Source organism: Mauremys mutica, chromosome 12, assembly GCF_020497125.1.
Source record: "Mauremys mutica isolate MM-2020 ecotype Southern chromosome 12, ASM2049712v1, whole genome shotgun sequence".
Taxonomy (NCBI): Eukaryota; Metazoa; Chordata; order Testudines; family Geoemydidae; genus Mauremys; species Mauremys mutica.
This window is the reverse complement of record NC_059083.1, coordinates 58,356,441-58,383,263: the sequence shown is the minus strand read 5'-3', so window position 1 is coordinate 58,383,263 and position 26,823 is coordinate 58,356,441. Positions and strand designations below refer to the sequence as shown.

Sequence of the window (26,823 nt, the reverse complement as noted above, 5' to 3'; positions counted from 1 at the left end):
CCCTCACTCTTGTCGAGAAGAGGCAAGTGAGTTCTTATGGGCTCAGCCAGCACTAACCAGACACACCTGTAAGGTTTATTCTGCCTGGAGGGAGGGAGGCTGAAACAGGAAAGCCTGCCACACACTAGGAGAACATTGCTGTGCTTCAGAGACAGCTGACTACAGGGACAGATCAGCAAAGAGGAAGACAGTCACAAACCCTGCCACCCCCAAGACTGCACTGACCAGGTACAAAGCAGGGGTTACCAAAAGGAGGACCAGGAAGCAGACCCTAACGCTGATCAACTCTAGATCCTGCAGATAAGCCAGGCCCCAAAGGGATGACCACAAAATTGCCGAAGAGTCTGATGACCTTTGTTGTTTTCTTTTACTTTGATTCTCCTTCTCCCAGAGGAGAGAGAGGGAAAGGAACCTTTTTATTTGTCATGTTTGAAGAATCCCTTGTGTAAGCAGCCCACACCGTTATCTGGCTGGGACTCAAGGGGGCCCTCACCCACCACAAACAACAAGGGGGAAGGAACACGAGCCAAAACAGGGTAAGAATAGGTTAAAGACTACTTAGATAAGATGAAGGTATTCAAGTTGGCGGGGCCTGATGAAATTCACCCTAGGATACTAGGATAAGGAACTAGCTGAAGCAATCTCAGAACAGTTAGCAAGTATCTTCAAGAACTTAAGGAGGATGGTTGGGGTCTCAGAGGACTGGAGAAGGGGAACCCAGTACCTATGTTTGACAAGGGGAACAAAGAGGACCCAGTTAATGATAGATCAGTCAGCCTAACTATGATACCTGGAAAGATACTGGAAAAAATATTAAACAATCAATGCATAAACATCTAGAGGTTATAAGGAATAGCTAATACAGATGTCAAGAACAAATCATGACAAACCAACTGAATTCCCTTCTTTAACAGCCTAGTTGATATAGGGGAAGCAGCAGATATGATATATCATGATTTTAGCAAGGCTTTTGACACAGTCCCACATGACATTCTCATAAGCAAACTAGGGAAGTGTGGTCTAGAGGAAATAACTATAAGGTGAGTGCACAACTGGTTGAGAGACTGTACTCAAAGAGTAGTTATCAGTGGTTTGCTGTGGAACTGGGAGTGTGCATCTAGTGGGGTCCCACAAGAGTCAGTCCTGGGTTCAGCAGTATTCAAAAATTTCATTAATGCCATGGATAATTGAGTGGGGAATATGTTACAAAATTTGCAGGATGTCACTAAACTGGGAGGGGACTGTAAATTCTTTGGAGGACAGGATTAGAATTCAAAACAACCTTAACAAATTGGAGAATTAGTCTGAAATCAACAAGATGAAATTCAATAAAGATAAGTGCAAAGTATTTCACTTAGGAGGGATAAATCAAATCCACAACTACAAAATGGAGAATAACTGACTAATACTGCAGAAAAAAATCTGGGGATTAGAGTGGATCACAACTGAATACATGCCAACAATATGATGCAGTTGCCAAAAGGCTAAAATCATTCGGGGTATATTAACACGAGTGTTGTATGCAAGACACAGGAAGTAACTGTCCCATTCTACTTGGTATTGGTGAGGCATCAGCTGGGGTACTGCGTGCAGCTCTGGCCACCACAAATTAAGGAAAGATGTGGACAAATGGAAAAGAGTCCAGAGGAGAGCAACAAAAATAAACAAAGGTTTAGCAAACCTGACCTCTGAGGAAAGGTTTAAAAAACTGGGCATGTTTAGTCTTGAGAAAAGACTACTGAGGGGGGACCTGGTAAGTCTTCAAATATGCTAAGGGCTGTTCTAAAGAGGACAGTGATCAGTTGTTCTCCATGTCCACTGAAGGCAGGACAAGAAGCAATGGACTTAGTCTGCAGCAAGGGAGATTTAGGTTAGATATTAGGAAAAACTTTCTAACTCTAAGGGCTGGTCCACACTAAGAAGCGGGGTCGAACTAGGGTACGCAAATTCAGCTACGTGAATAGCATAGCTGAATTCGAAGTACCCTAGTTTGAACTACTCACCCATCCAGACGCCGCGGAATCGAAGTCCGCGGCTCCAAGGTCGACTCCGCCACCGCCATTTGCAGTGGTGGAGTACCGGAGTCGACCGCGGCGCTTCCGGAGTTCGAACTATCGCGTCCAGATTAGACGCGATAGTTCGAACTCCGAGAAGTCGAACTCACCGTGTCGACCCGGCTGGTAAGTGTAGACTAGCCCTAAGAGTAGTTAAGCTCTGGAACAGGCTTCCAAGAGAGGTTGTGGAGTCCTCATCATTGGAGGTTTTTAAGAACAGGTTGGCCAAACACCTGTCAGGGACAGTCTAGGTTTACTCTGTCCTGCCTCAGGTGGCTGTGAGGACTTCTCAAGATCCCTTCCAGCCCCATATTTCTATGATTTTTTGGTTTGGGGGTTTTCATTTTTCTGATCAAATATTTTGCAGCCATCATTCCCTGATCAGCTTTAATATTCTTGTTGCTTTATTTAGAGTTTCCTAATTGTTAGCAGAATTTCGGATTTTACACACAGACTTTTTCTACTAAGAAGTTTAATCTTTTTGTAGTTTATATTTTTGGTTGAATGCAGAATATTCTGGAAAAGTATCAAGTGAGGGAAAGAACTATTGTTTTTAATTTCTGAGAACATACTGGAGAGTTTTATACCTAGCTGAAGTGTTGATCTCACTTCTACATCTGATTGGTTAAATTACATGCCTGGGGTGTCCTTTCACTCCCCCAGAACTCAGACCAATCACAGCTCACAGATTAGACTCTTCTAGCAAATACTCTGTGGTTCATAAGATTATTAACTACAGGTCTACACATGTATTTTGTATTATTATAAGGGAATTAAATAGTTATTTAAAATATTTAAATTATTCAATATTAATATTAATATTTGAGTAAATATGAGATTAAGTACATTTAGCACACTAAGAATAATTTATAATTTTAAGAGTGATCATGTTTAAGAGTAAAGAGGAACGGTAAGTGGGGAAAAATCACATTTGATAAGAGTTTGTAGCAAAATAATGTTAAGATTTTAAATATTTTGTCCTTTGTCTATAGCAATCTGTAAAATGCTCTAATATGGTGAAATTGAAATAAATTAGTTTAAAAACATGCATTCATAATTTTAATTATAATAATTATATATTTTAATCTAAAACTGCACTAGTACATATTTTCAAATTAGTTTGAGGATTTGTAAAACTGATTTAAGTATATGATTTAAAAAAATCAGATTTATATCTTTATTAAAATCAATTCAAATCATCTTGATTGCTCTGCTCTTGTTTCTGGTCAAACAATTTTGCACAATTACTAACACGAACCTAGCTCCATCTCCTCCTGAATATGCTTCGAGTAGATCAATTTAGCATCATCCAGGTCTCTGTCAAACATGGTGATAAGCCGAGGATATTTGTCAGAGGCACTGGCAGCTATCACTGGCCGTTCCAGAAGGCTCCCAAATATGTCCAGCAACTAGGGAGAGGAACAAACAGAAAAGAAAAGAAAAAAATCACAGCCACAGCTTCTCCAGCAGCCCCTGGTTGCTATGAACCTCTTTAAAGGCCATGAACTCTCAATACTGTATTCAATAAGGGACGGTTTTGAAAAAGAAAAAACTGCACTGATCACACTCATTTTTCCAGAAAATACCATCTCTCGTTCACAAGCATTTCTCAAGCTTTCTCCATAATATGCAGTGCATCTCAATCATCAGAGCTGGTCAAAATTTGTCAAATGAAAATTATTTTAATCAAAAAAATAGCTTTTTTTCCCCAAAAAGAATTTTTTTTACCCCCCATAAAAGTTGACTTTTTTCCATTTTTCACAACATTTATCATCAACTTTTTTATCAAAATGTTAGTGAAATCATTAGTAACATTTTCACTCACTGAAAACCATGTTTTTTCATAAACAAAAGATTTTTATTTAACAAAACCTTGGGGTTTTTTTGGTAAACACCACATTTCAGGAGCCATAAAAATATCAATAAAATCATTTCATGAAATAGTCTTGAAAATGAAAAACGGGTCCATGTGGAACCCTGCTAAATGGGACCAACATTGACCTTTTGAACTTCCTCACCAAATGTTTTGCCATTGTTCTGCCAGCCCCAGGAGGACTGAGAGAGGGAGTGTCTTGTGGACTAGCTCCCTTCCCAGTTCACCTCCCAACTCTTTTGTTCCTCTCTCTGCCTCTACTTCTCCAGCTGGTCCTCGCCTGCCACACTGCCTTGGAATAGCTGCCTGGCTCCTTATTTCCTTTCTATCCCAACTGTTCCGGTCCCTGGAGGCCGCTGGCCATTCTAGTCCCTGAAGGCAACTCCTGTTTCCTCCCCTCAGAAATGAGACGCCTGGAAACCAAAACAAGCAGCTGCAAACAGGGAGGAGAGCTAGCCAGTTATTCATGCACCACAAACAAGTGCTCTGCAGACTAACACTAGCCCACAGGCTGCAGTGTGGGAATCACTGCTCTGTTGGCTTGTATAGCAGCACAAATACGCAATGCATCTCCCTGGGCATCCAAGCTGTCACCTTATTAACCCTTCACAAACAAAGCAACAAACAAGAAACCAAATGGTGTATTTTAGCTAGAGAAATGCTTTGTGTTTAGAAAAGCCGTCTGCGTGTCCGGAACATGGCACTGTCAGAGCACAGCTATGGGACAGGCAGTTAGTTTGGGAGAGGATGGGGGAACCTGTACAAAAAAGAGCTTCATTTCTTTGGCAAGAATCACAGACCTTGAAGGCATGCTCCAAGCCAGCTGCATCATCAAAAGCCTGGCTGAAAATAGTCCCCAGCCTTCTGTCCATATCTTCCACTTTCTGCTTAAAGTCAGAAGCATCATGTTCGAACTCCTAGGGAAATGGAGCACATCAAGCTGTTATACAATGTTAGAGTGAGGAACGTTGTCCTTGACAAGAATCACTCTGCTTTGGACACTGTCCTCCACCCTTTTCCTGCATGTCAGGAGCGGGAAAGGGCAGATCCTCAGCTGGCGTAAATCAATGAAGCTCCACTGACTTCAATACAGCATCACCATTTTACCCCAGCTGAGGATCTGTCCCTAAGTATCTACAAGCCCATTTGTCCTGTGCACGTTCATGACTTGAGTGCTGTTATTTTCCAGTCATGCAGACTGTAAAAATGTTTCTTTTGGGGAGTGCACTGTAAGTCACATCTCTAGGTCAGAAATCTTGCAAATGCACTTTTGCTCTGATCACAAGCTTACTGTAAATGGGACCGTGTTGAGGCAATTCCATTATCTTTCAACTTATTCTTCATGCATCAATTTTAATAAATGCTTTGAAGTTTGAGAGAGACAACTAGATGGTGGTGGGTTGTTTTTTGTTTTTTTTTTAAAGGTAAATAATTTTGAATCACGCAAAAAATCACAGGGACTTGGCAATCGGTCAGTCAGATTTCAGGCTTCTTAACCTGGACAAAACTTCTTAGCCTGCATCAGCAAGGGTCCTGGCATTTTGGGTCTCAGATTTTCTCTAGATTCCCTTACAGCACTAGCTCATGGCTGGCACAGCTGTATAGGGGCCATAGCTGATTCATTAACAAACGTGGTTCGGAAAATCCTGTGAGAGGCAGGAGAGAACAAGATCCAAATCCAGCCTCTTCCAGAGGCAGATTTCTGATCCTAGCAGCCACTTTTGTGACTTCCCTCCCCAAGTAAGAACTGTCTGGAACAATATCAGGCTGACAGCTGAGCTCAACTGTAAAACCCCGACAGCTATCACAGATGTTAGACATATCGTAGAGACTCTACTGCTGTGGATTGCAGATGGCAAGACACAGCCAGTGACCAGAGGGGAGTCCTTCTATTACCTCATTGGCCACAGCCCCAAACTGGACAGTTCCATTTACTAATACTCAGGGAGGGAATGGTTATTTTAGCTTGTCTGTAATGCACCATTACATACCTATATCACAGTACAAGAAATAAATATAATTCCATACAATAACCATGTCAAAAGAATATCAAGCTCACTGAGGGACTGAACAATAAAAAAAATGTCATCTGCAAGGTGGCCTTTGCAACCTTAACTCTGCCCTTTGTACATATGCATAACACAGTCTTTAATTACATGAGCACACAGTGTAGTTTCTACAGGACCCATGCCTCCTTCAGTGAGCAGGGAAAGAAGCAGACACCCAAGATATTTTTATCCTCATTGTTCAATGTGTAGATTGCCCCCCACACACACATGCACACACACGTTGCCTCATTCATGTCAGCCATCCCTCCCTTCCTTCTTCACTACGTGCTATCCAGCTTCTGCAGTGCATGAGACGGGGGGACCTATGGAATCTTGGAAGACTTTTGCTACTGTGATCTAAGCCTGTATCACCTCGAGGTTAGGTTATGCAGTATGCTCCATGTGCACCTAGACCTTAAATCATCTTGGTGACTGAAGCTGGAATAGAATGCAGCTGCTTGCTCATTAAGCAGTGCATCTCCCTGGCAGCACACGGCACTCATGCTTCAGGATCGGCACTGGCTGCCTTTTGGTTTCCAGGTGGAGTTTAAGGTTTTAATCTAGAATGTGCCAAACCATCTGCGACCTGCTTTGAGATCTACTGATGAAAAGCACCACAGGTGCCGGCTTCCTCCTTGCCCTGGGGGTGCTCAACCCCCGCTCTTCCCCAGGCCCCGCCCCCACTCCACTCCTTCCCCTATGCCCCACCCCACCTCTTCCCACCCCCACCCTGCCTCTTCCCATCCAGTTCTGCCTCTTCCCCCGAATACGCCCCAGCCCTCATTTCTCCTCCTCCCCCCAGCACCTCCTGAATGCCACTGAACAGCTACTATTACTAGTAGTAGTTTTATCTGGAACCGCACCTCTCTCCCATGCAATACCACAGATCATCACTGTGGCAGTTTAGAGCTTTTATAATTCCTTCCTTTGCACACTGGGACAGACCTGGAAGTGTGCTGCTAACTAGCTGCAGTGAACAAGCAAACCAGTCAGTGAAGACACCAACCATCATGACTGCAATCGCAGGATGAGGTGAATGATGGAAGTAATCAAGACCAGGAGTTCCCTTTGCATGATATTGAACGGGGGTCGGCAACCTTTGGCACGCGGCTCGTCAGCGTAAGCACCCTGGCGGGCCGGGCCGGTTTGTTTACCTGCGGCATCCGCAGGTTCGGCCAATCGCAGCTCCCACTGGCTGCGGTTCGCCGCTCCTGGCCAATGGGGGTGGCAGGAATCGGCGAGGGCCAAGGGATGAACCAAAGTAGTGGTCAAAACTTTGCTACTATAAAGCAAAATCAGGCTGTGAACAAGAGGCAGGCCCTGCTCAGAGAATCTGGCAAGAACAGGACTGAGACTGCAAAAACGCACATGCCTAAGAGGTGCTAGGCACAGAGCACTCAGGCAAACACATTCCAGAAGGGTAGTACCAGAACACCCCATACTAAAAATGGTATAAACACATTCCCCAAAGAGAACAGGAACACACTGACCCATCCTAAAGATAAGGCCAGGATGACAGTTTGATGGATAAAAATGTACAAGGTAATGGGTGGTAACTGGCTACGTCACAGGGCGTCAACTAGCTAAGTCAGAGGGGCCGTACGTAACTTGTTTGTATTAATGTATAAAAAGATATCTCAGAGGGAGTGTCTTTGGCTGGCCTAGGAGATAATGGAAAGTCCCGCCATTAACTAAGCTAGTCCATTGCAACAGGCATACATGTGTTAGTGTACCTGAAACCGTTGAGCCAGGACATTAGAACCGTGCTTCATTGACAATAAACCTGACCAAGTGCCTTCGCTACGAACCGAGTCTGTGATTATAGGACATTTTGATCGGAGCCTGCTATACGGGCTATCTGGCCAAAGTCAGTACAGCACGCAGACAGAACACACACACACGGCCAAACATCTAACCACAATTCTGCTATAAGTGTGTAAAAACGTACCCACTGTGGAAACCCAGGTTAGAATACAGCCTTTTCATGCAACCTGCCAGGGCCAAAAGCACCCTTCAATCCATGGGCGAAAAAATCAGGAAATGATGCACTGAGGGAGGAAGAGGCTGGAAACAAAGCTAGAGAATTTCAAGTGGATTTGGGATTTTTCTAGAATGAACATGCTTCTTTGAAAGCATTTACACACAGTTAGTTCTCCTGGAGTCCAGTACCACCTACCATGTTGTTTGTGTCGAGACAGTCATAACTTCGGTCTGAAAGTACTTTGTACACCTCCTGGAACTCTTCATACATGCTCAGGACCTGCTGGCTCAGAGCCTTTCCTCTTATCCCACTAAACTCTAGCTTTTCCAGCTTCATTATGTCCAAGGCTGTTGCTAGGAGATCCTTCAGAGTCAATTAACAGAGGAACAAGTTAAGATGTTGACAAATGAAGATGTAAGTGATCAGCAAGTGCTTAGTGCCTGATATGGACTGACATAGGGCTGGCTACAGCACAAGCCGTGCATCTCACAGGGGCTCTGTAACTCATGGGCTGATCATATCTTCTCCTTCTCCAACCCTGCTGCTAGAGCTGGAATCATCTACGCCCTTTCCACCAGTGGTGATGCAAAGGGAGGCAACTTGAGGAATGGTTTAGTCCTTTCCTATTTCTTCTCAGGGACTTTGCAAATTGTGAAGTCAGTCTTGGGCTGAAGATTAGCCAGAGGGAAGGAAATGAGATACAGGGGGGAGAGAGAGGGATAGCTCAGTGGTTTGAGCATTGGGCTGCTAAACCCAGGGTTGTGAGTTCAATCCTTGAGGGAGCCATTTAAGGATCTGGGATAAAAATCTCTTTGGGAATGGTCCCACTTTGTGCAGGTGGTTAGACTAGATGACCTCCTGAGGTCCCCTCCAACCCTGGTACTCTATGTAATGTAGGGGGTGGGGGCATCTATTAGATCTTTTGCAAAATTTCAAAAACATCTAAGGCCTGGGTGCACAAAGGGATTTAGGCACCTACAAACCTCTTTTGGAGACCAATGTCATGCACAAAACTGCCACCAAACCCTTCAGGTGCCTAAACTCACTCAGAGCCTAAGATCTTGCAGTAAATGTTCCCTAACATCTATGTCCCTACCTCTGACCATATGCCCTGCTGCCTCCCTGTGGGCATCTTGCCACCTAATTCCTACCTAAGCCGCAGAGTGATTCACAAACCATGGGAAGAGATGGAGATAAGAACCAACGTAGCCACCTAGGACCAGATTTTCAAAGGTATTTAGGCACCTAAAAATGCAGATAGGTGCTTTGTGGGATTTTCAAAAGCAGCTAGGTGCAGACTCCTGAGATCAAGGGGAGTTCTGCACCTGGGGTTGAATGCTGCCCATTAATTTCATTTGGTGGCCCCTAGTTCTTATGTTATGGGAACAAGTACATAATGTTTCCTTATTCACTTTCTCCACACCACTCATGATTTTATATACTTCTATCATATCCCTTAGTCTCCTCTTTTTCAAGCTGAAAAGTCCTACCCTCTGTGACAAACTGGGGGGTTTTCTTGGGTTTTCTGTGTTTTCCAGTGGGTTGCATGCAGAGACAGTGGGACTCACTGTCTCCAGGTGTTACTTGTTTAACGAGGTGAGGGGAGAGGGAGTTTCTTGTTACAGAGGACCAGAGAGGGAACTCGGACCCCGGCCGATGGCCTGGAGGATGGAGACCCCAGCGACTGGTGACCTGGTGCCCTGGGGACGCAGCTCAGGAGTCACAGCCGGTTCTGGCCAGTGGGAGGACAATGGACTGCGAAGAGAGGACCCCGGTGACCTGACCAGACAGTTCTAGGCAGAGGGGGCCAGAGGAGGGCGGAGAGGAGAGGAGACCCAGGCCACCCTGTTTACAACCCTGGTTACCTGGAGAGAAGATAATGGGCAGAGGCAGGGCTTGGGGCCGGGGATCTTGGAAGCCCAGCTGGGAAGCAGGGGGGCTCTGGGCTGGAGAGTGGGAGCAGGCAGAGCCCACCTGGCTGCAGGGGGACTGGGATATGCTGTGCTGAGGGAGGCCAGGCTTGAGGCCCTGAGAGTTTCCTGTGCTGTGTTCAATTCTCAATAAACCCTCCTGTTATATGCTGGCTGAGAGTCACTCCGGTCTAGAGAGCAGGGTTGCATCAACCCCTTCGGGGGTGAGGAGGCCCGGGGGGTCCAGAGCAAGTGGACTCCCTGAGGGGGCCCTCAGCGAGAAACAGGTGTGCTAAGGCTCAGAGAGGTGCGGCTCCAGGAGGTGGAAGGGCCTGACCCCGAGAGAGAGTGGACCCCTGAGAAGGGCTATCTCACTGAAAGGGGCACCCCCCACGGACCGCACGGGGCCATGAGTGGGCACGATCTGTGAGTCCGAGACAGCCTCTTTAATCTCTCCTCATGTCGGACAAGTTCCAAACCCCTAATCATTATAGTCTCCCTTCTCTGAACCTTTTCTAATGCCAGTATATCTTTTTTGAGACGAGGAGACCACATCTGTACGCAGTATTCAAGATGTGGGCATTCCATGGATTTATATAAGGTAAATAAGATATTCTCCATCCCTTTTTAAATGATTCCTAACATCCCGTTTGCGTTTTTGACTGCCACTGCACACTGCGTGGATGTCTTCAGAAAACTATCCACGATGACTCCAAGATCTCTTTCCTGATTAGTTGTAGCTAAATTAGCCCCCATCATATTTGTATAGTTGGGATTATTTTTTCCAATGTGCATTACTTTACATTTATCCACATTAAATTTCATTTGCCATTTTGTTGCCCAATCACTTAGTTTTGTGAGATCTTTTCAAAGTTCTTCACAGTCTGCTTTAGTCTTAACTATCTTGAGCAGTTTAGTATCATCTGTAAACTTTGCCACCTCACTGTTTACCCCTTTCTCTAGATCATTTATGAATAAGTTGAATAGGATTGGTCCTAGGACTGATCTTTGGGGAACACCACTAGTTACCCCTCTCCATTCTGAGAATTTACCATTAATTCCTACCCTTTGTTCCCTGTCTTTTAACCAGTTCTCAATCCATGAAAGGATCTTTCCTCTTATCCCATGACAACTTAATTTACATAAGAGCCTTTGGTGAGGGACCTTGTCAAAGGCTTTCTGGAAATCTAAGTACACTATGTCCACTGGATCCCCCTTGTCCACATGTTTGTTGACCCCTTCAAAGAACTCTAATAGATTAGTAAGACATGATTTCCCGTTACAGAAACCATGTTGACTTTTGCCCAACAATTTATGTTCTTCTATGTGTCTGACAATTTTATTCTTTACTATTGTTTCAACTAATTTGCCCAGTACTGATGTTAGACTTACTGGTCTGTAATTGCCAGGATTACCTCTAGAGCCTTTTTTAAATATTGGCATTACATTAGCTATCTTCCAGTCATTGGGTACAGAAGCTGATTTACAGGACAGGTTACAAACCATAGTTAATAGTTCCGCAATTTCACATTTGAGTTCTTTCAGAACTCTTGGGTGAATGCCATCTGGTCCCAGTGACTTGTTACTGTTAAGTTTATCAATTAATTCCAAAACTCCTCTAATGACACTTCAATCTGTGACAATTCCTCAGATCTGTCACCTACAAAAGACGAATCAGGTTTGGGAATCTCCCTAACGTCCTCAGCCTAGAAGACTGAAGCAAATAATTCATTTAGTTTCTCCACAATGACTTAACTAAACTGGATCTTTCAAAGATCCCTCCTGCACTGCCTGCAGAATGCATGCTATCGGAGTGCTATTTCAGTGAGAGAGCAGATTCGTTAGATTGGTACAATTTAAAACAGGACAAAGACAAAGTGGAAGGGAAGGGAAAGAAATGAGCCTCTCTCCCATGACATCTATCTGCCAACCCACATTTAATAGCTATTACAGTTGTTGTGCAATCTATTTTAATTTTGTCAAATATCTTCAAGGTAAAAATAATAATACACAGACAAAAGTCCTATCTCACACTGTTCTAGTAGGGTTGCTTGGGAATGAAAGAAAAAAAAACGGAAGGAAGGAAGAAAAAAGAAACGCTGGAGTTTCCTGTGGATTTCCTCATGAAGAGGCTGGAGATCATTATGTTTCTAATTATGATGAGGCCTAGGACAAATTTAATTGCACCTCACAATGCATGCAAAGCTGAGTATAATTGGGAAGGGTGCTCACCCAGATCACAGATCCCATGCCACTTTCGCTGCACCTTGAAGGGTATATTATGAGGCACACGTTGGTAACTATTGCCCAACTTTAAACCAAAAAAATCTAAGTTATCTGCAGCCACAAAATGAAAATTGCAGCTGAAAAATCTGTTTTCTTTCTAGCTCCTACCTTCCTAGCATCTAAGCAACGAGCAAATGGTGCACCAGATCCTTAGCACAGTTACGTTGCATAATTACTTCATTGTTCCTATTGTTCTCATTATGAATTGTAATTACTAACGTCTTTATTTATGTTTGTCTAGTTAGAATGACCAGGGTAATTTGGTTTACTGCATACCAGCACTTAGTGGAAAACATCATTCTGAAAAGCTTTAATATAGACATTAGTGATTGCGGAGTTTTCTGCAGTGTTAATTAAATGGGGTGCATAAAAAAAATGCAGTGAGCTCAGCTGCAATCAATAGTGCTTTGTATTCAGTTGCAGTATATCCTCTGAGAGATAGCGAGAACAAAATGTTCTCATTTAAACTGTCCTTTAGCTAAAATGAGGCAAATGCTAACCTCGGGCTGGGGCAGCCATGAAAGAAGAGAGTCCCCTTAAAAGTGAAGTGAAAAGTTTCTTAATATACATGTGTGTGTCAAAGAATGAAAATCCTTAACAGAATGGCATCTGCGTTCAGCTCCTAGCACACTGGGCCCTGATCCCAGGCTAGAGCTTCCAGGCACTACCACAACACAGGTAAAGGCAGAACGAATATATACAGTGTAGGCCTGGCAGAGTCAAGAGCTAGATACATGTCATGCACTGTTCCAGGAGCCCATCATCAAGTTTGAAGCTGGCAGGTGATAGTGCATTGCAGTGGTGGAAATCTCCCTCCCCTGAAGGCCCTCTCATTTTGTTTCTCCCGACTTGTATCGAGCACTGTAACGTGCAGTTAGCATACCTTTGTCCCTACCACCAGGGGTGAAAGTAACTTACAGGACTTACCAGTACTGCCGGAGTCCTGAGGGGTGTGTGGCCTCATCCGGAAGAGGTGTCGCCTCTCAAGATTTAAAGGCCCTGGGGAACCAGCTGTGGCTGGGAGACCCAGAGCCTTTAAATCAACCAGGGGCTCCCAGCTGCAGAGGGGGCTGGGAGCCCCCCGGGGCTCAGGGGCAAATTAAAGGGCCCGGTGCTCTGGCCGCCAGGGGGAACCCCGAGCTTTGCGGGGCTGGGGCAGGGATTTAAAGGGCCCAGAGCTCCTGCTGCTGAGGGAAGCCCAGAGCCCTTTAAATCCTGGCCCCAGCCCGGCCGCCAGAGCCATGGCCGGGATTCAAAGGGCTCTGGGCTGCCTGCAGCCGCGGGGAGCTCTGAGCCCTTTAAATCTTGGCCCCAGCCCAGCAGCCAGAGCCGCGGCCAGGATTCAAAGGGCTCTGGGCTGCCCACAGCCGAGGGCAGCCCAGAGCCCTTTCAATCCCCGCCGTGGAAGTCGATGCAGTCCAGCACGGCGTACTGGCTCTTGGCGGTACGCCGGACCGGACCGGCTTACTTTCACCTCTGCCTACCACACTTTGAAAACGCATGACTGTAGCTGGGTGGTTACTCCGCTCCTGCCCTGAAGGGCTTAAAACAGCCCTGGCAGGGGGCTGGGGCAGGGGAAAACCTGGGCTGATTGGCAGAGCAGCCGCAGCTGGGCCATGCCCCAATCCGGCCACAGCTGGCCTGTATAAAAAGGCTGTGAGCCAGAGGCCCAGGATAAGTCTCTCCAGGCTGGGAGAGAGCAGGGCCTGGCTGCCTGCAGTAAGGGCACTGGAAGTGAAGCAGGGCTGGAGAGAGCCAGAGGAGCAGGGGAGCTCCAGGCTGGCAACTCCCCAGGCTGCAGGGCCTGGTCCAAGGCCCATAGAGGTACTGGGAGGCAGAAGAAGGCAGCAGGTCTGAACCCCCTTGCCTATGATGAGTGGCTTTTACACTGCAGTCTGCCCCAGGGAGCGGAGGCTAGATGGTGACTGGCAGTAGCCCAGACTGAGACAAGGTGGGGATAGAGGGTTGGGGGTTCCCCTGGGTGGGGAGACCCTGAGACTGCCGGGTATTGCCAGGGGGCAGCACCCCAAACACAAGGAGCACCGGGTCCTGGGAGGGACATGGGGGCCAGTGGCAGCGGGACACTGGCCTGCAGAGGTCGCTCCAGAGGCTGGAAGAGCTAATTCCCTGGACAACCAGCAGGAGGTGCCTCAGGGGTGAGTCACGCACCATCACAGTGACGCTATTGAGCCACAGTATCATCAGTTGGTCGGGTTGCCAGGCATCCAGTCGAAAAGGGGACCTGGCAGTGTCCACATCAGTCTTCTTGCCGAGAGCACGGGAAGAGCAGCAGCTGCTGCTGGAGCCTGGAAGAGCTGCTCAGCTGCTGACGAAGAGAACTGACTGGCTCCCGGACCCAGCTCCAGCCTCTCCAGAGGCCACTGCCAGGCAGCTGCAGCTCTGGGCTCTCTTAGCAGCAGTGTGATGGGGGGCTGCCTACCATCTCCCCAACTGAGCCCATACAGAATTTTAGGGGGGTACTAACTCCTGCCTAGCACCCTCTGACTCAATGCTGTGAAGCGCAGGCCAAGGACACCAGTAGGGGATTAGCACTGTGTGGGGACATGGGACACAGGGCCTGTGGGGTCCTCCACAGACTGGATGGATTTAGACAAACATCTCAACTAAATTTAGATTATACACAGCTAATGTGGGGCTATGCGGGGCTGGAACGGGCAGTTTCTTGGTCAGGGGGGAGAGCCGGCTGGGGCTGTAGCAGGGGGCTTGGCTAAGGGGCCGGGGCTGGGCTCTTGAATTGGGTTGCAACCTTTGAGGTACCAAAACCAGGACATCTGGGACGATCCCAAGCCCACAGACCTGGCCAGCTGGCAGTGTGTACTGAGCACCGTAAGATTTCCCGGGACAGCTACCTTAAATAAAGGGACGATCCTGGGAACACTCAGACAGATGGCAGCCCTGCTGTTGAGGGGCACCTACAGCCCCAGGACTGAGATTGGGCTGATGGATTTCTAGCTCCTGTGTGCCGTGAAGCCCAGTACGTGCCACACATTTCCCTTTAGAGGGCTCTGCTTCTTTGGAGTGAATAAAACACCAACACCAGCCCAGAGAGAGGGACCCAGGTGTGTATTCCGCATGTTCTTTAGCCAGGATATGGTGCAACCAATGCCCCTGCCGCACTTAGCAGGAAATTGACTGGAAAAATGAGAAGGCTCCTTACCTACAAGGTGGATGAAGGGGTTTGTTGTCGTAAGTGGATTTATCTCTGCAAAGTGCTGTCTCGGGTTTCACTGTATTTCAAGACCAAATACTCACCTCCACCATCTTAAGTCTTCTTAGGAAGCTGTCCAGCCGTGCAAACACCATGAGGGATTGGAAGTCCCATTCTTTCACTCCTTGGCCTGGTTTAAAGTATGTGTGGAGATTTTCCCGTCTATCTTCAAACGTCTGCTTGAAATAACTCAGGATGGCGAGCACCTCCTGCACTTTGCCCAGACTTTCTTCTGCTTCCCCCTTCAGAATGTCTTCTGGGGTCAGGTAATTCCAGGCCTATGATGACAGAGCCAGAATTGAAGTTCTGCTGCCCCGAGGGTCCGGTTGGGTTTTTGGGCTGGCTACATTTAAATGTGTTTCTCAAGCCAAACAATGTTTTTTAAAAAATCATTATACGGGGGAGCCTCAGGGGATGGGGAGATGACATGCCTTTTTTAAAAAGCTTTCCTGAGCAAATCTAAAGATCTGGGGATGAAATCCGGGGACACCTTTCCACAACTCCTGCCTGCCATGAACACAGACGCCAGAACTCCAACTCCATGGACTATTCCCAGAGCCCAGAACCCAGTCCTATCATGAGAGAGCTAGATGACCTTTCTAGGTGATGCTCTGACACCCAGCCTCTCACTTGGTTTCAGGACTGATGGCTCCACAACGGGGTGGAAAGGCAAACCTTACTTAGCCTCTGACTGCTAAAGGGGGAGGGGAGGTCCTTCCCCCTCTGGAGAAGCAGCAGCCTTCCCCTCAGGCTGTAGAGTCCAGGAAGCCTGTGGAGAGCCAATGGGCCAGCTACCATTTTGTTTTACAAAACCATGTAATGAACTCTGTGATGCCATAAGCTTTGTTTTCACCTGGCTTTTTCATTGCAATCTGCTGGGGGCTTGATCATTATTATTTATACAACACCAAGCAGAGCTCTGAGCACTTCACTGTGCTCTGACCTGCAGACTCTACAAACTGGGGTGGGTGCAAATGCCATAATCAGAAACTCCCGGATTCCCTCAGCATTCCTCTGTTGAACACATGGGAGAGTTTGTGCCCCATAGAGGCCGGAGATTCTGCTCTTAAACCATCAGATCTTGAAAAGTTCCACAGGAGGCAAGGGGTATCTTCACAGAACTCCCCCAGCTGCTGCTGCCTCTGGAATCCCCTGGGGGGCAGGCGCAGAGGGGAAAGGCAAGCATTACTGGGGACTATCTGCAGTGACTGTGTGGATTCCTATGGCTGACAGGGGCGGCTCTAGTAATTTCGCCGCCCCAAGCAGGGCGGCACGCCACGGGATGCGCTCTGGCGGTCGCCGGTCCCGCGGCTCCAGTGGACCTCCTGCAGACGTGCCTGTGGAGGGTCCGCTGGTCCCGCGGCTCCGGTGGAGCATCCGCAGGCATGCCTGCGGGAGGTCCACCAGAGCCGCGGGACCAGCGGACCCTCCGCAGGCACGTCTGCGGCAGGTCCACCGGAGCCCCGGACCAGCGGACCGTCCGCAGGCACGCCTGCGGGAGGTCCACTGGAGCCGCCTGCCGCCCTCCCGGCGGCAGGCCGCCCCAAACATGCGCTTGGCGTGCTGGGGTCTAGAGCCGGTCCTGGTGGCTGAGAATCCAGCAGAAACCCGCAAGCCCTGCTCATGGCCTCCTGGCAAAGCTGGGACCACATGGAACCCCAGAGAGAGGCTTCCATGTGACCTGGGTGACCATGCTATGGAAGTGCCACCACCCATTAATAAGAGGCTTGGGATTGTGGGTGTTCATGGAAGTGCAGGGAGCATATGTCTAACTGGATAAAAACGCAGCTGAAGGACAGATGGGATGCAAGATAAAAGCCAAATGACGGAGCAGCTCTCTTTGGTGCAAAGCTTTAGCACTGTAGTATTGACATTTCTCTAAACTGTTCTAAGCAAACATGAGCTCTGGCACTGGGGGGCACAGTGGTTTGTGATGGCTTTCATGTCTAACATGGATGGATGTGCAGCCCAGACACTACATGGCTGGCAGAATCAAGTGCCTGCGTGAAAGAAATCCCAGACACGTCTAGTGGAAAATGTGAAAGCGCTGATACCTAGGGTCAAGGTGCAGTGTTGCAAGTGGGGCGTATCCTGACCCTGACACCTACCCCATCTGGGGAAGCCTTGAGATAGAAATTTCTAACTGAGCTCTGGGGTTCGGGGAGTGGTTTAAAGGGTCCAGGCCACCTACTTGTTGGATGAGAAGATTGCAGATTTCCTGAAGCAGCACTATGATCCGTGCAGGCGTGTTGTAGTAATTGGATGTGGCCCAGATTAAACAAACCATGTGGAGCAAGGGACTGATCAATGGCTTCACCTCATTAAACTCAACATTCTCTATCTCCTCCAAGCCACGCTGGAGAGGTGTCAGGTGCAGGTTAATATCCTGGGCCTCAGTCAAAGCTGTGAAAATAAACAGCACACATGAAAGGTGAGGTCTGTCCCTCCCTAGCATGCAGCTATTGCCTGGGCTCTGATTATCTCTTATGTCATTTCACACCCACAGGCAAAAACTCAGCTCCCAAAATAAATTAAGCCAATTTATTTGGAAAAATGAACAGCAAAGGGAAACAGAAAACAACACAGCCAAAAAAAACCAACACGCTGTTACTCCTTGGGACTCTGAATAGAGCCAACTTCTGTCTGTTTCTGCATCAGTTTTACCAGTGTAAAATACACAAAAGCTGCTTATGAAGTAGTTAGGATCGCTATGCACCTAACATACCCCAAAGCCTGGAAGCCATAACTGTTGTGCCTTTGAATGTTACTAACCTAGGTTAGTCTAGAGCAGTGGCTCTCAACCTTTCCAGATTACCGTACCCCTTTCAGGTGTCTAACTTGACTGTGTATTCCAAGTTTCACCTCACTTAAAAATTACTTGCTTACAAAATAAGACTTAGCGAAGAAGCCTCTACAAAAAACAGTTCTGCAGGCTATAAATCTGATTGCCAATGGATACAAGAGTGTTAGTTCTTCAAGTATTACTCTCCTAAACAACTAATTTAGAACAGCCAGCTTGTCTCTCTAACACAGGGGTCCCCAACGCAGTGCCCGCGGGTGCCATGGTGCCCGCGGAGACATCTAAATGCGCCCGCGTCCTGGCCGGCGGTCGAGCATCCGCCAAAATGCCGTCGAATTTCTGCAGCATTTCGGCGGCGACGCCTCTCGATGACGCCGCTTGCCGCCAGCAAGCAACGTCATCGAGAGGCGTCGCTGCCGAATTTCTGCGGCATATCGGCGGATGCTCGATGGCCGCCAGTGTCCTTCGTCTGGCCCTGCCAGACGAAAAGGTTGGGGATCACTGCTCTAACATTATTAACAGTTAGAATCATTATGAAGGAGTGAGAGATACTGGCTGTGATGCTGGCAGACCTCACTGAACACTGACAAATGCATAGCCAGAAACCAGTCTGGTTCACCTGTGAATTAATATAGTTAAAATAGATATTAGCATGATAAGAAAGTGTTTAGACGTTATGGAATGCTTTTAGGATGCTGCATGTATTAATCCTACTTATAATATCTGTATGCCATGGTATGAAGTTATATTGAGCGTTTGCATTGTAAACCTCACCAAACAGGAAAAGCAGCATTAATTAAGGTAAAGTGCTCGTCCTGCACACAAGGTGGCCCACTGAAGGCAAGTGAGGCATTGTGCAGCATCAAGGGACAGAGACCTTGTTTACTGCATTCCTGACTCCCTCTGGGAAGGGGAGCCCTGCACATGAACTCATCCCTTCAGATGGATTCTGGGGGGAAGGGGATAAAAATCTCTGACAAGGAGAAACTGAGTCTCTCTCTATGCTGTCTGGACTCTGAGGGGCAAAGATTCCTAACTATAAGCAAGAGATCCCCATGCTGCTTGGCCTGGGTCAGCCCTAAATGACATACCCAGCAGCTTATTAGAGAAGCATCTACTCATAACTCATTTGTGTGTGTACATTTCCTGTTTTAACCCTATAAATAACTCTCATTTCTTTTCTTTGTTAATAAATCTTTAGTTTATTACAGGATTAGCTACGGGCATTGTCTTCGGTTTGAGATTTGAGTACAATTGACCTGGGGTAAGTGACTGGTCCTTTGGGACTGGGAGTATCCTGAATATTGCTGTGTTTTTTGGTGTAAAGTGACCATCTATCACATAGTCCAGCTTGCCTGGATGGCAAGTGAGACTGGAAAGCTCAAGGGGACTGTCTGTGACTCCATGGTAAGGCTGTTACAGTGCTTTAAAAGTTCACATTGGTTACTGGGTTGGTGAAATCTAACTATAGAACATGCAGCCAGTTTGGGGTTTCTGCACTGCAGTGTTCCACTCCAGACAGTGTAACACTGGCACTGACTAGAAAGAAAAGAGAATTCAAAATCAAAAAAAAAAAATCCCTCCTCTATTCAACTTCAGGGGAGTTACCCAAGGCAAATAGCAAGTCTCTGTCCTTATGAAGAAGGCTGTGGTGGGAGGTGGAGTGGAATGTAGTGCTGTCTCATCCACACTAAAGATGCTTTCAAAGAACAGGACTTCTCTTTTGCAGAGTTGCATTTTGCTACGAACTTAAAAAGAAACCTCTACAGATGGGAGCCCACCTTCTGCAGCAGCAGCAGCTGCTGAGGAGAAAAGTGCCTTGGCTTTGGTGAGCTGATAGGGTTAGTGACACCGAAGTTCTCAGAAGATACTGGCTGTTTTGGTTGAAAAGGGTTTTTTTTTGCTGGGCTATAGATTACTGTTGGTCACGAAACAGGTGGTGTATCAGGGCCAGATTCACAGGGGGAACTTAGGTACCTAACTGCCTCTTTAGCTGGCAAAGTCCAACCTTTAAGCACTACTGACATTCACAATATCCTGCTCAGCCGCCACCTAACCCCAAAGGTGCCTAACTGACTAGGCACCTATGTTTACACTGGTAAAGTCTCCAAGGTACCTACATTTTGGCAGCTGGGCATGTACATAGCTGCCTCAGTCCAGGAATTGCCCAGCATCTCTGTGCCGCACTCTCACCTAATCCCCTAGTCTTCCCACCTATCTCACCCATGGGGCCCAACCTGGCCAATGTGCTCAGAGGCTGCCTTCAAACACATCAACCAGGTCAGGCCCCACACAAAGCACAGCTGGAGCACCAGCCCGCTTTTATCCAACAGCCCCGTGGTGAGGGCACACACAGTGATGAGCTGCCAAAATCTTAACAACCGGTTCCCTATAAAAAGTTCTGATTTAAGTGGGGGAGGGGCCTGGGCAAGGGGAGACATACCCGTGGGGCCGGAAGCCCCTGCAGAGCCTGGGGCAAATTGCCCCACTGGCCCCCCCGGCAACCCTAGAGCTTGCAGCCCCCTCCCGCTTACTTTGCCTGCAGCTCAAAGCAGCAGGACAACTCAGGCGCTCAGCTGAGCTGCCCAGCTGCTGGCCACCCTGCAGCTCTGCGGGGGAGGGCCCGGAGGAGACATCCTTATGGGGCCAGGGGCCCCTCCAGGGCCTGAGCCAATTGCCCCACTTGCCCCCTCCCCTCCCCTCTGGCCAGCCCTGGAGCTTGCAGCAGGACCCCACCCACATCTTGCAGGGCCTCTCAAAAAGCAGCAGTAGGACGACTTGGGAGCTCAGCTGAGCTGCCCAGCTGATGCCAGCGGCTGGCCACGCTGCAGCTGGGGGGAAGCGGGGAAGGGCCGGGGGAGCCTCAGCCTCCCCAGCTGGGAATCCTGGGAGCAACAGGATGATCCGGCCCGCGGACCGGAGTTCTTTGCCCACCCCTTGGCCCTTTAACAACCGGTTCTCCATGGAGGTCTAATTTTAGCAACCAGTTCTTGGGAACCTGTGGGAACCGGCTCCAGCTCACCACTGGGCACACACCCAGGATGGGGTTCAAATTCCACTCTATGGGCTTGTCTTCACATACAGCACTGCAGCCGTGCAGCCACTGTGCTTTACTGAAGACACTACTATGCCGACGGGACATTAATCCACCTCCTGAAAGGCGGTAGCCATGTCAATGGAAGCAGCTCTCCCAGTGACCTAGCACTGTTTGCATGGCGGGGGGTTAGGTTGGTATAACTACTTTGCTCAGGGGGTGGATTTTTCACACCCCTGAGTGACATAGTTATACCAATATACAGATCTGTAGTGTAGATCTGGCCTGTGGCTCTCTAATACTCTCACTGTTGGAACTGTTCCACCTTGTATAAAATGCTTAACTAGACATTAAAGCAGGGACTGGGTCTTGAGACTCCCACGTCCCAGGTGAGTGTTCTAAGCATTGGATCAATCTCCTGTTCTCTCTCTCTCTCTCTTAGGCCCAAATGAATATTTAAATATTTTGTACAAAGTGGCCCAACTTTAACAGAAGTTCTCATCCCAGAGGTTTGGGCACTCAGCTGGGATGTGGGAGACTTGGGTTCAAATCCCTACTCTGCAGGGAGTTGATCAATTTGAGCACTGATTTCCCTACTGAAATCAGGTATCCCACAACCTGAGAGAGTGCTCGAACTATTGGGTATGGTGGGAGAGGTACCAACCACACCTCCTCATTTTTTCTTGACAAAGGTGCTTAAGAAAGGCCATCCTAACTCCAGGAGCAGATTGAATAGCAGTGAATCCCAAGCAGAGGGAAGCCCCTACCTCTGGTCCAAACTCAGGCACTGAAGTTCCTTTGAGGGGGCGGGGCTTAAGCGCTGTAACACACAGTCTAAATCCCCCTTATCAAGCTAGCCCTCACGGCCTTTTCAGAGATTCCTCCTTCCCCGATAACGAAAGCGGGGCGGCTCTAGGCATTTTGCCGCCCCAAGCAAGGCAGGCAGGCTGCCTTTGGCAGCTTGCCTGCGGAGGGTCTGCCGAGGCTGCGGGACCAGCGGACCCTCCGCAGGCGTGCTGGGGCCTAGAGCCGCCCCTGAATGAAGGAAACCACAGTAAATTCTCAGGATTTTGTTTGGGCTGGACTGAATTCCACTGGGCATAGCTTACTTGAGAAGACTGAACTTCTGCAGAGTTGAGAGTTGAGAAGACTGAACTTCTGCAATGCTTGGCTGTAATTTTGCTTCTCAAAGACACACAGTAGAAAACTTCTTAGAAACTACTCTCTTTTTTTCTGTAAAATGACAACATTTCCGAATAAATGTGTCAACATGCTTATAATTCTGATTTAAATAGGGAGGCAAAGGTCCTTTGTCTGCCCAAAGGAGTAATTCCTCTTGTTCCAGTGTTAATGCACCGGGAGGGCAAAATAAGGAGGAGAAAGGCTGGAACATTAATCCCCTGCATCACCTACAGGACACTAACCCAGGCTTTAATCTTTTATGTCTTCTTTAGTAGTGATACCAATCAGGACAATGGTCTTGTCAGATTTTATGACCTAAGCAGGTCAGTACTGGGTAGAAGATCTTGAAGGAGATCTCAGGAGCTGTATGGAGGGATTCTACAGATGTTCCCTCTGATCCAGTCCAACATAATGCTAGAAGACACTCTTTTCAGATGAAACATAAAACCAAGGACCCGACCATTTATTGCACTCAGACCCATTGCATTTTTCCTGGAGATAGTGCAGACTTTTTGTCAGAGCAGAGGACTCTACTCAGCCAAGCCACTGACCTGCTGTGTGACCTTGGGCATGTCACATCAGCTTTCCACACCTGCGATGACGCCTCAGGAAACCAGAGAGAACAATATTTGCCCACCTTTATCAAGTGCCTCAATATCCTCAGACCAAAGGGTGCTCTGCACACAGCAGTTGCAAACTATTATTTTCACAAGACTGGGGTGTAAACCCTGGTGTCCAGACTAAATTCCAGTTTGGGAAATAAGTAGTCTAATGAAAACTCCCCTTGTAGTTCCAGTTGGATGCAGTATTCATTTCCTGCCCTAAACTGTTGTGAAGGGCTGTGGCTTGCTATAAAGCAGCCACCACGATTATACTGTAGTAGAAGGTGACATTAATCCATCAGGATGAGGCACTCTGGATTAATAGGAGATTATTATTAAAGGTGGCACAAATCCCAAAATTCCTCTCCATGACTTTGGGGACATTTCTGGATCCACAGACCAGTAATCAAACTGGTCCCAGTATGGTACCAAAACTGCAGGGTCATCTACAATCCCAAACCTGTAACCCTTCTGCCCCTTCCTCCTCCCAGATGCCCCTCCCAACAATCCCCTCCCTGCACCCCTCTCCCACAGGCTCCAAGGCTTCACTAGGACATCAAGCACCAATGTCACTGCAGACCAGTCATGTTGGAACTGTAGCTATAAAAATCAGGGGATGGGGAAAAGACCAACCATGAAATCAGCATAGGTAAGGCAAAGAGGGTGCCCAAACCTCACCTTCTACGACATCTCTGAACATCGCTTTGAAGGCTGGGAAGTAGCTGCTCTGCACTCTGTCTAGCAGTTCGGCCATTTTCCTCACCTTCTGAGTTTTCAGCTGACTGTAAATGCATTCCAGGTCCTCGTACCTACAGCAAAGCAAGAGAGATGAGAGCTCTAGGTAGAGATCACAGCAGCTGAACCCAGGCAAATAAATGTCCATCGCCACTCCATCTGCACTGAGCAATTCACACCTAGCCTGCGTGGCCGCTGGCTCATAGGAGTTCCTCGGCTCTCATGGGCTTCAGCACTGTGAGGGCTAATCCTTATTCCAAGGGGAAGCCCAGTTCAGGGGCCAAAGTCAGTGACTGCCCGCAGTCCAACTGCCAGGTGCCCCTCCTGAAGTACCAGACAGGAGGGGCGGAGGACTCTGCATTTTTTTAACTGAGTTGGCTGAGCATGACTGGAGTTTATTGTAAATAAAAACAGCTTGTAGCAAGTCTGATTCCTGAGTCAGGGTCTGTCACTGCTACTGGGGCCTCTAACCCCTCACTGCAAGCAGAGAAACGGATTCCTTTTTGTCAGAAAATGTAACATGTTCTGGGCTTCAAAAACTGGCTTTGAGTTTCTTGGAGAGAGGGGAAGAAGTCCTGTGAAAGGCTTCCATTAGCTTTTACTGGTGTCTGTGACACACTTTACCTCAAAGTAGCACCCTGTAACCCCCAGACTCATCATTTGTATATGGTTGTGATATTTCATACAAAGCGTGCCTTGTAAGGTGCCATATGAAAGGTCATGATCTGCTGAAACCCATTGTCCTGTCAAAATATGTATATTGTTAGTGTGTATGAATACACTATATGTATGAATACACTGCTATATGGTTGTTACTGAAATACATTGTGTGTCCGGGAGATGCCCACAGCTAACTCTCCAGTGTCAACAAAGGAGGTGACCCGCACCCAGGCGGGCGTTAAGTGACCATCGTGAGCCATTGACTAGCCAGGGAAATGTAAACAAGAGATTTATAATTTTGTGAGAGACAGTTATACAAGCACCGCACAATGGGGACTGCTCAACTCTGAGACTCATCAAGGCCCAACAGGACATGCCTGGCCAGTATCATTCCTGGGACATGAACTGAAAGTATAAAATAGGGAACAGCAGCATCATGCAATTACCTCTCTCCTCCCCCACCTACACTGAAGGCACCAAGAACACTGAGAAGACAAAGACTTCAAACTGATTAGATTGGTCCTAGGCTGAAAAGGAAATTCAGCCTGTGTATTAAGAACTGTAACCTGCCTGCAACATCCGGTGGGGTGAAAAAAGCTATTTGATTCAAATCTTGCTTAGACTAATGGAGTTTAGGATTTAGACTGCGATTTTACTTTTATTTCTTAGGTAACTAACTCTGACCTTTATGCCTACCACTTATAATCACTTCAAATCTATCTTTCTGTAGCTAATAAGCCTATTTTAATGGTTTATCTTTACCAGTGAGTTTATCTAAAGTGCTTGGGGAATCTGCTCAGATTACAAAGGCTGGTGCATGGTCCACTATCCTTCGAGGAAGTGGCGAACTAATTAATACGTTTGCACTGTTCAAGAAAAGGTCTTGAGCAGTGTAAGATGGTACATTGTCTGGGTGCAAGACTGGGTGCTGGAGGGATTTGCTGGTGTCTCCCACTTTACAGTTCATGAGTGGCTTAGAGAGCACTCATGCAACTTACCTGGGTGTCTCTCTATGCTGGTGGCTGAGTGATAACAGCACCAGCTGCTTGTCACTAGCAAAGTACTGAGAGAGACAGTCCAGGATGGAGAGTTTAGGGGGCAGAGCAGTCTCACAGTTCCAGGCTGTACCCTGGGGTCCCCATCACAGTGTCGCCTGTTCTTAGCTGTGATGGAAGGGGGATTTTAGAAAAGATCACTTAGGTTTGGAGTCCCTATGCTGGTGGTCAGTTGAAATACTGCCAGTTGCACCAGCAGTGACTTCCTATGTATTTCACAGCTCATGGTTATTTTATGAGCTTGAATAAACTTCTCTATCTTGAGTCTTTATATAAACTTTAAACTGCTTAGTCTTTATATCTTGTCTTAGTAGTGCTGGCTGCTTGCAGCATTTCCCTTCCATGCAACACGAGCTTCGACTGACAAACATACACTGCCAGGCTGCCTGCAACTCACCTGTTTTTCCAGAATTCTAACTCCACCTTTGGATTGGGGTTGCTGCCTTGCAGAAGTGGCTCTGATGACTCTCTTTTCAATGCTCCCTGGATCTGGTAACTCCATTCTATCACTGTTGACTCAATGGCGTGCACAAGAGATTTATCCACCAGTTCCACACTGCAGAAAGTAAATACAAAGTCTCCCTGTGAAGTTTGGTTTTTGTTTGACAATGCACAGGATATGCCTGTGCAAAATAATCAGATGCCAACATTTATTTCACAAGGTGCTGTGTATCTTAAATCCCCACACTTTTTTTTAATAGTACAGTAAATTCATTCTGGAGAAAGTTTCTATAATGCCTTTATAGTGGATAACATCATCTAAGCCAACATCCTGCCACCAGCAGTGACCAGTACCTGATCATTCAAGGGAAGGCAGGCAGAAACAATAATGCACCCAAACATGTTACTTTCTGACCCCCTGAGGCACATGTGAATGCCCTTGGCACGAGACTTGCTCATGTTTAGTATCTGAACTTGCACAGCATGGACAAGATTGTGGCATGTATGCCACTTCCCCAGTTGGGGGTGCTGTGGAGCCCCCCATCCCAGGAGGAGCATTGGGGAGACTATGCCTCAAGCAGAACCATCTCTCCCAATGCTGCTCTTTGCACAACCTGCTCCATCTTGCCTCCAGTGATTTACTAGACTCAGTTAGGAGAGAAACCATGCAAGGTGGCTGCTAAGCTGAAGGAGCAGAGGAGGTGCCAGCTTGCTGCCCAAAAGGGTGGAAATGGGGAGCACAGCTCCTGATAATTGTTGGATGTCACAATGCTCCTCTGCCTGCAGCACCAAATGGGCTTATTCTTCAAAGGTCTTTGTGTAGCAGACAGACAGAAAGACAGCCAAAGAAATGCCATAGAGCAGAGTTGGGCTTCCCTTTGCTTGGCCAGCTATGGGGATCAGCTTCTCTCAGGGCCTGTCTATCCTGGGTTT

The 26,823-nt window shown here is 47.5% G+C and overlaps 1 protein-coding gene across 1 annotated transcript in view; it reads right to left on the bottom strand.

The window, feature by feature from the left end:
* DNAH9 (dynein axonemal heavy chain 9) overlaps positions 1-26,823 on the bottom strand; it is a 385,294-nt gene that overhangs the window by 349,224 nt on the left and 9,247 nt on the right. Inside the window, exons 3-9 of the mRNA XM_044984418.1 lie at positions 25,847-26,005; positions 23,678-23,808; positions 17,573-17,784; positions 15,426-15,659; positions 8,152-8,319; positions 4,728-4,844; positions 3,313-3,463 (exon numbers count right to left, since the gene is read on the bottom strand). Coding sequence (XP_044840353.1) covers positions 3,313-3,463; positions 4,728-4,844; positions 8,152-8,319; positions 15,426-15,659; positions 17,573-17,784; positions 23,678-23,808; positions 25,847-26,005 — 1,172 coding nt within the window. The remainder of the gene's footprint in view (positions 1-3,312; positions 3,464-4,727; positions 4,845-8,151; positions 8,320-15,425; positions 15,660-17,572; positions 17,785-23,677; positions 23,809-25,846; positions 26,006-26,823) is intronic.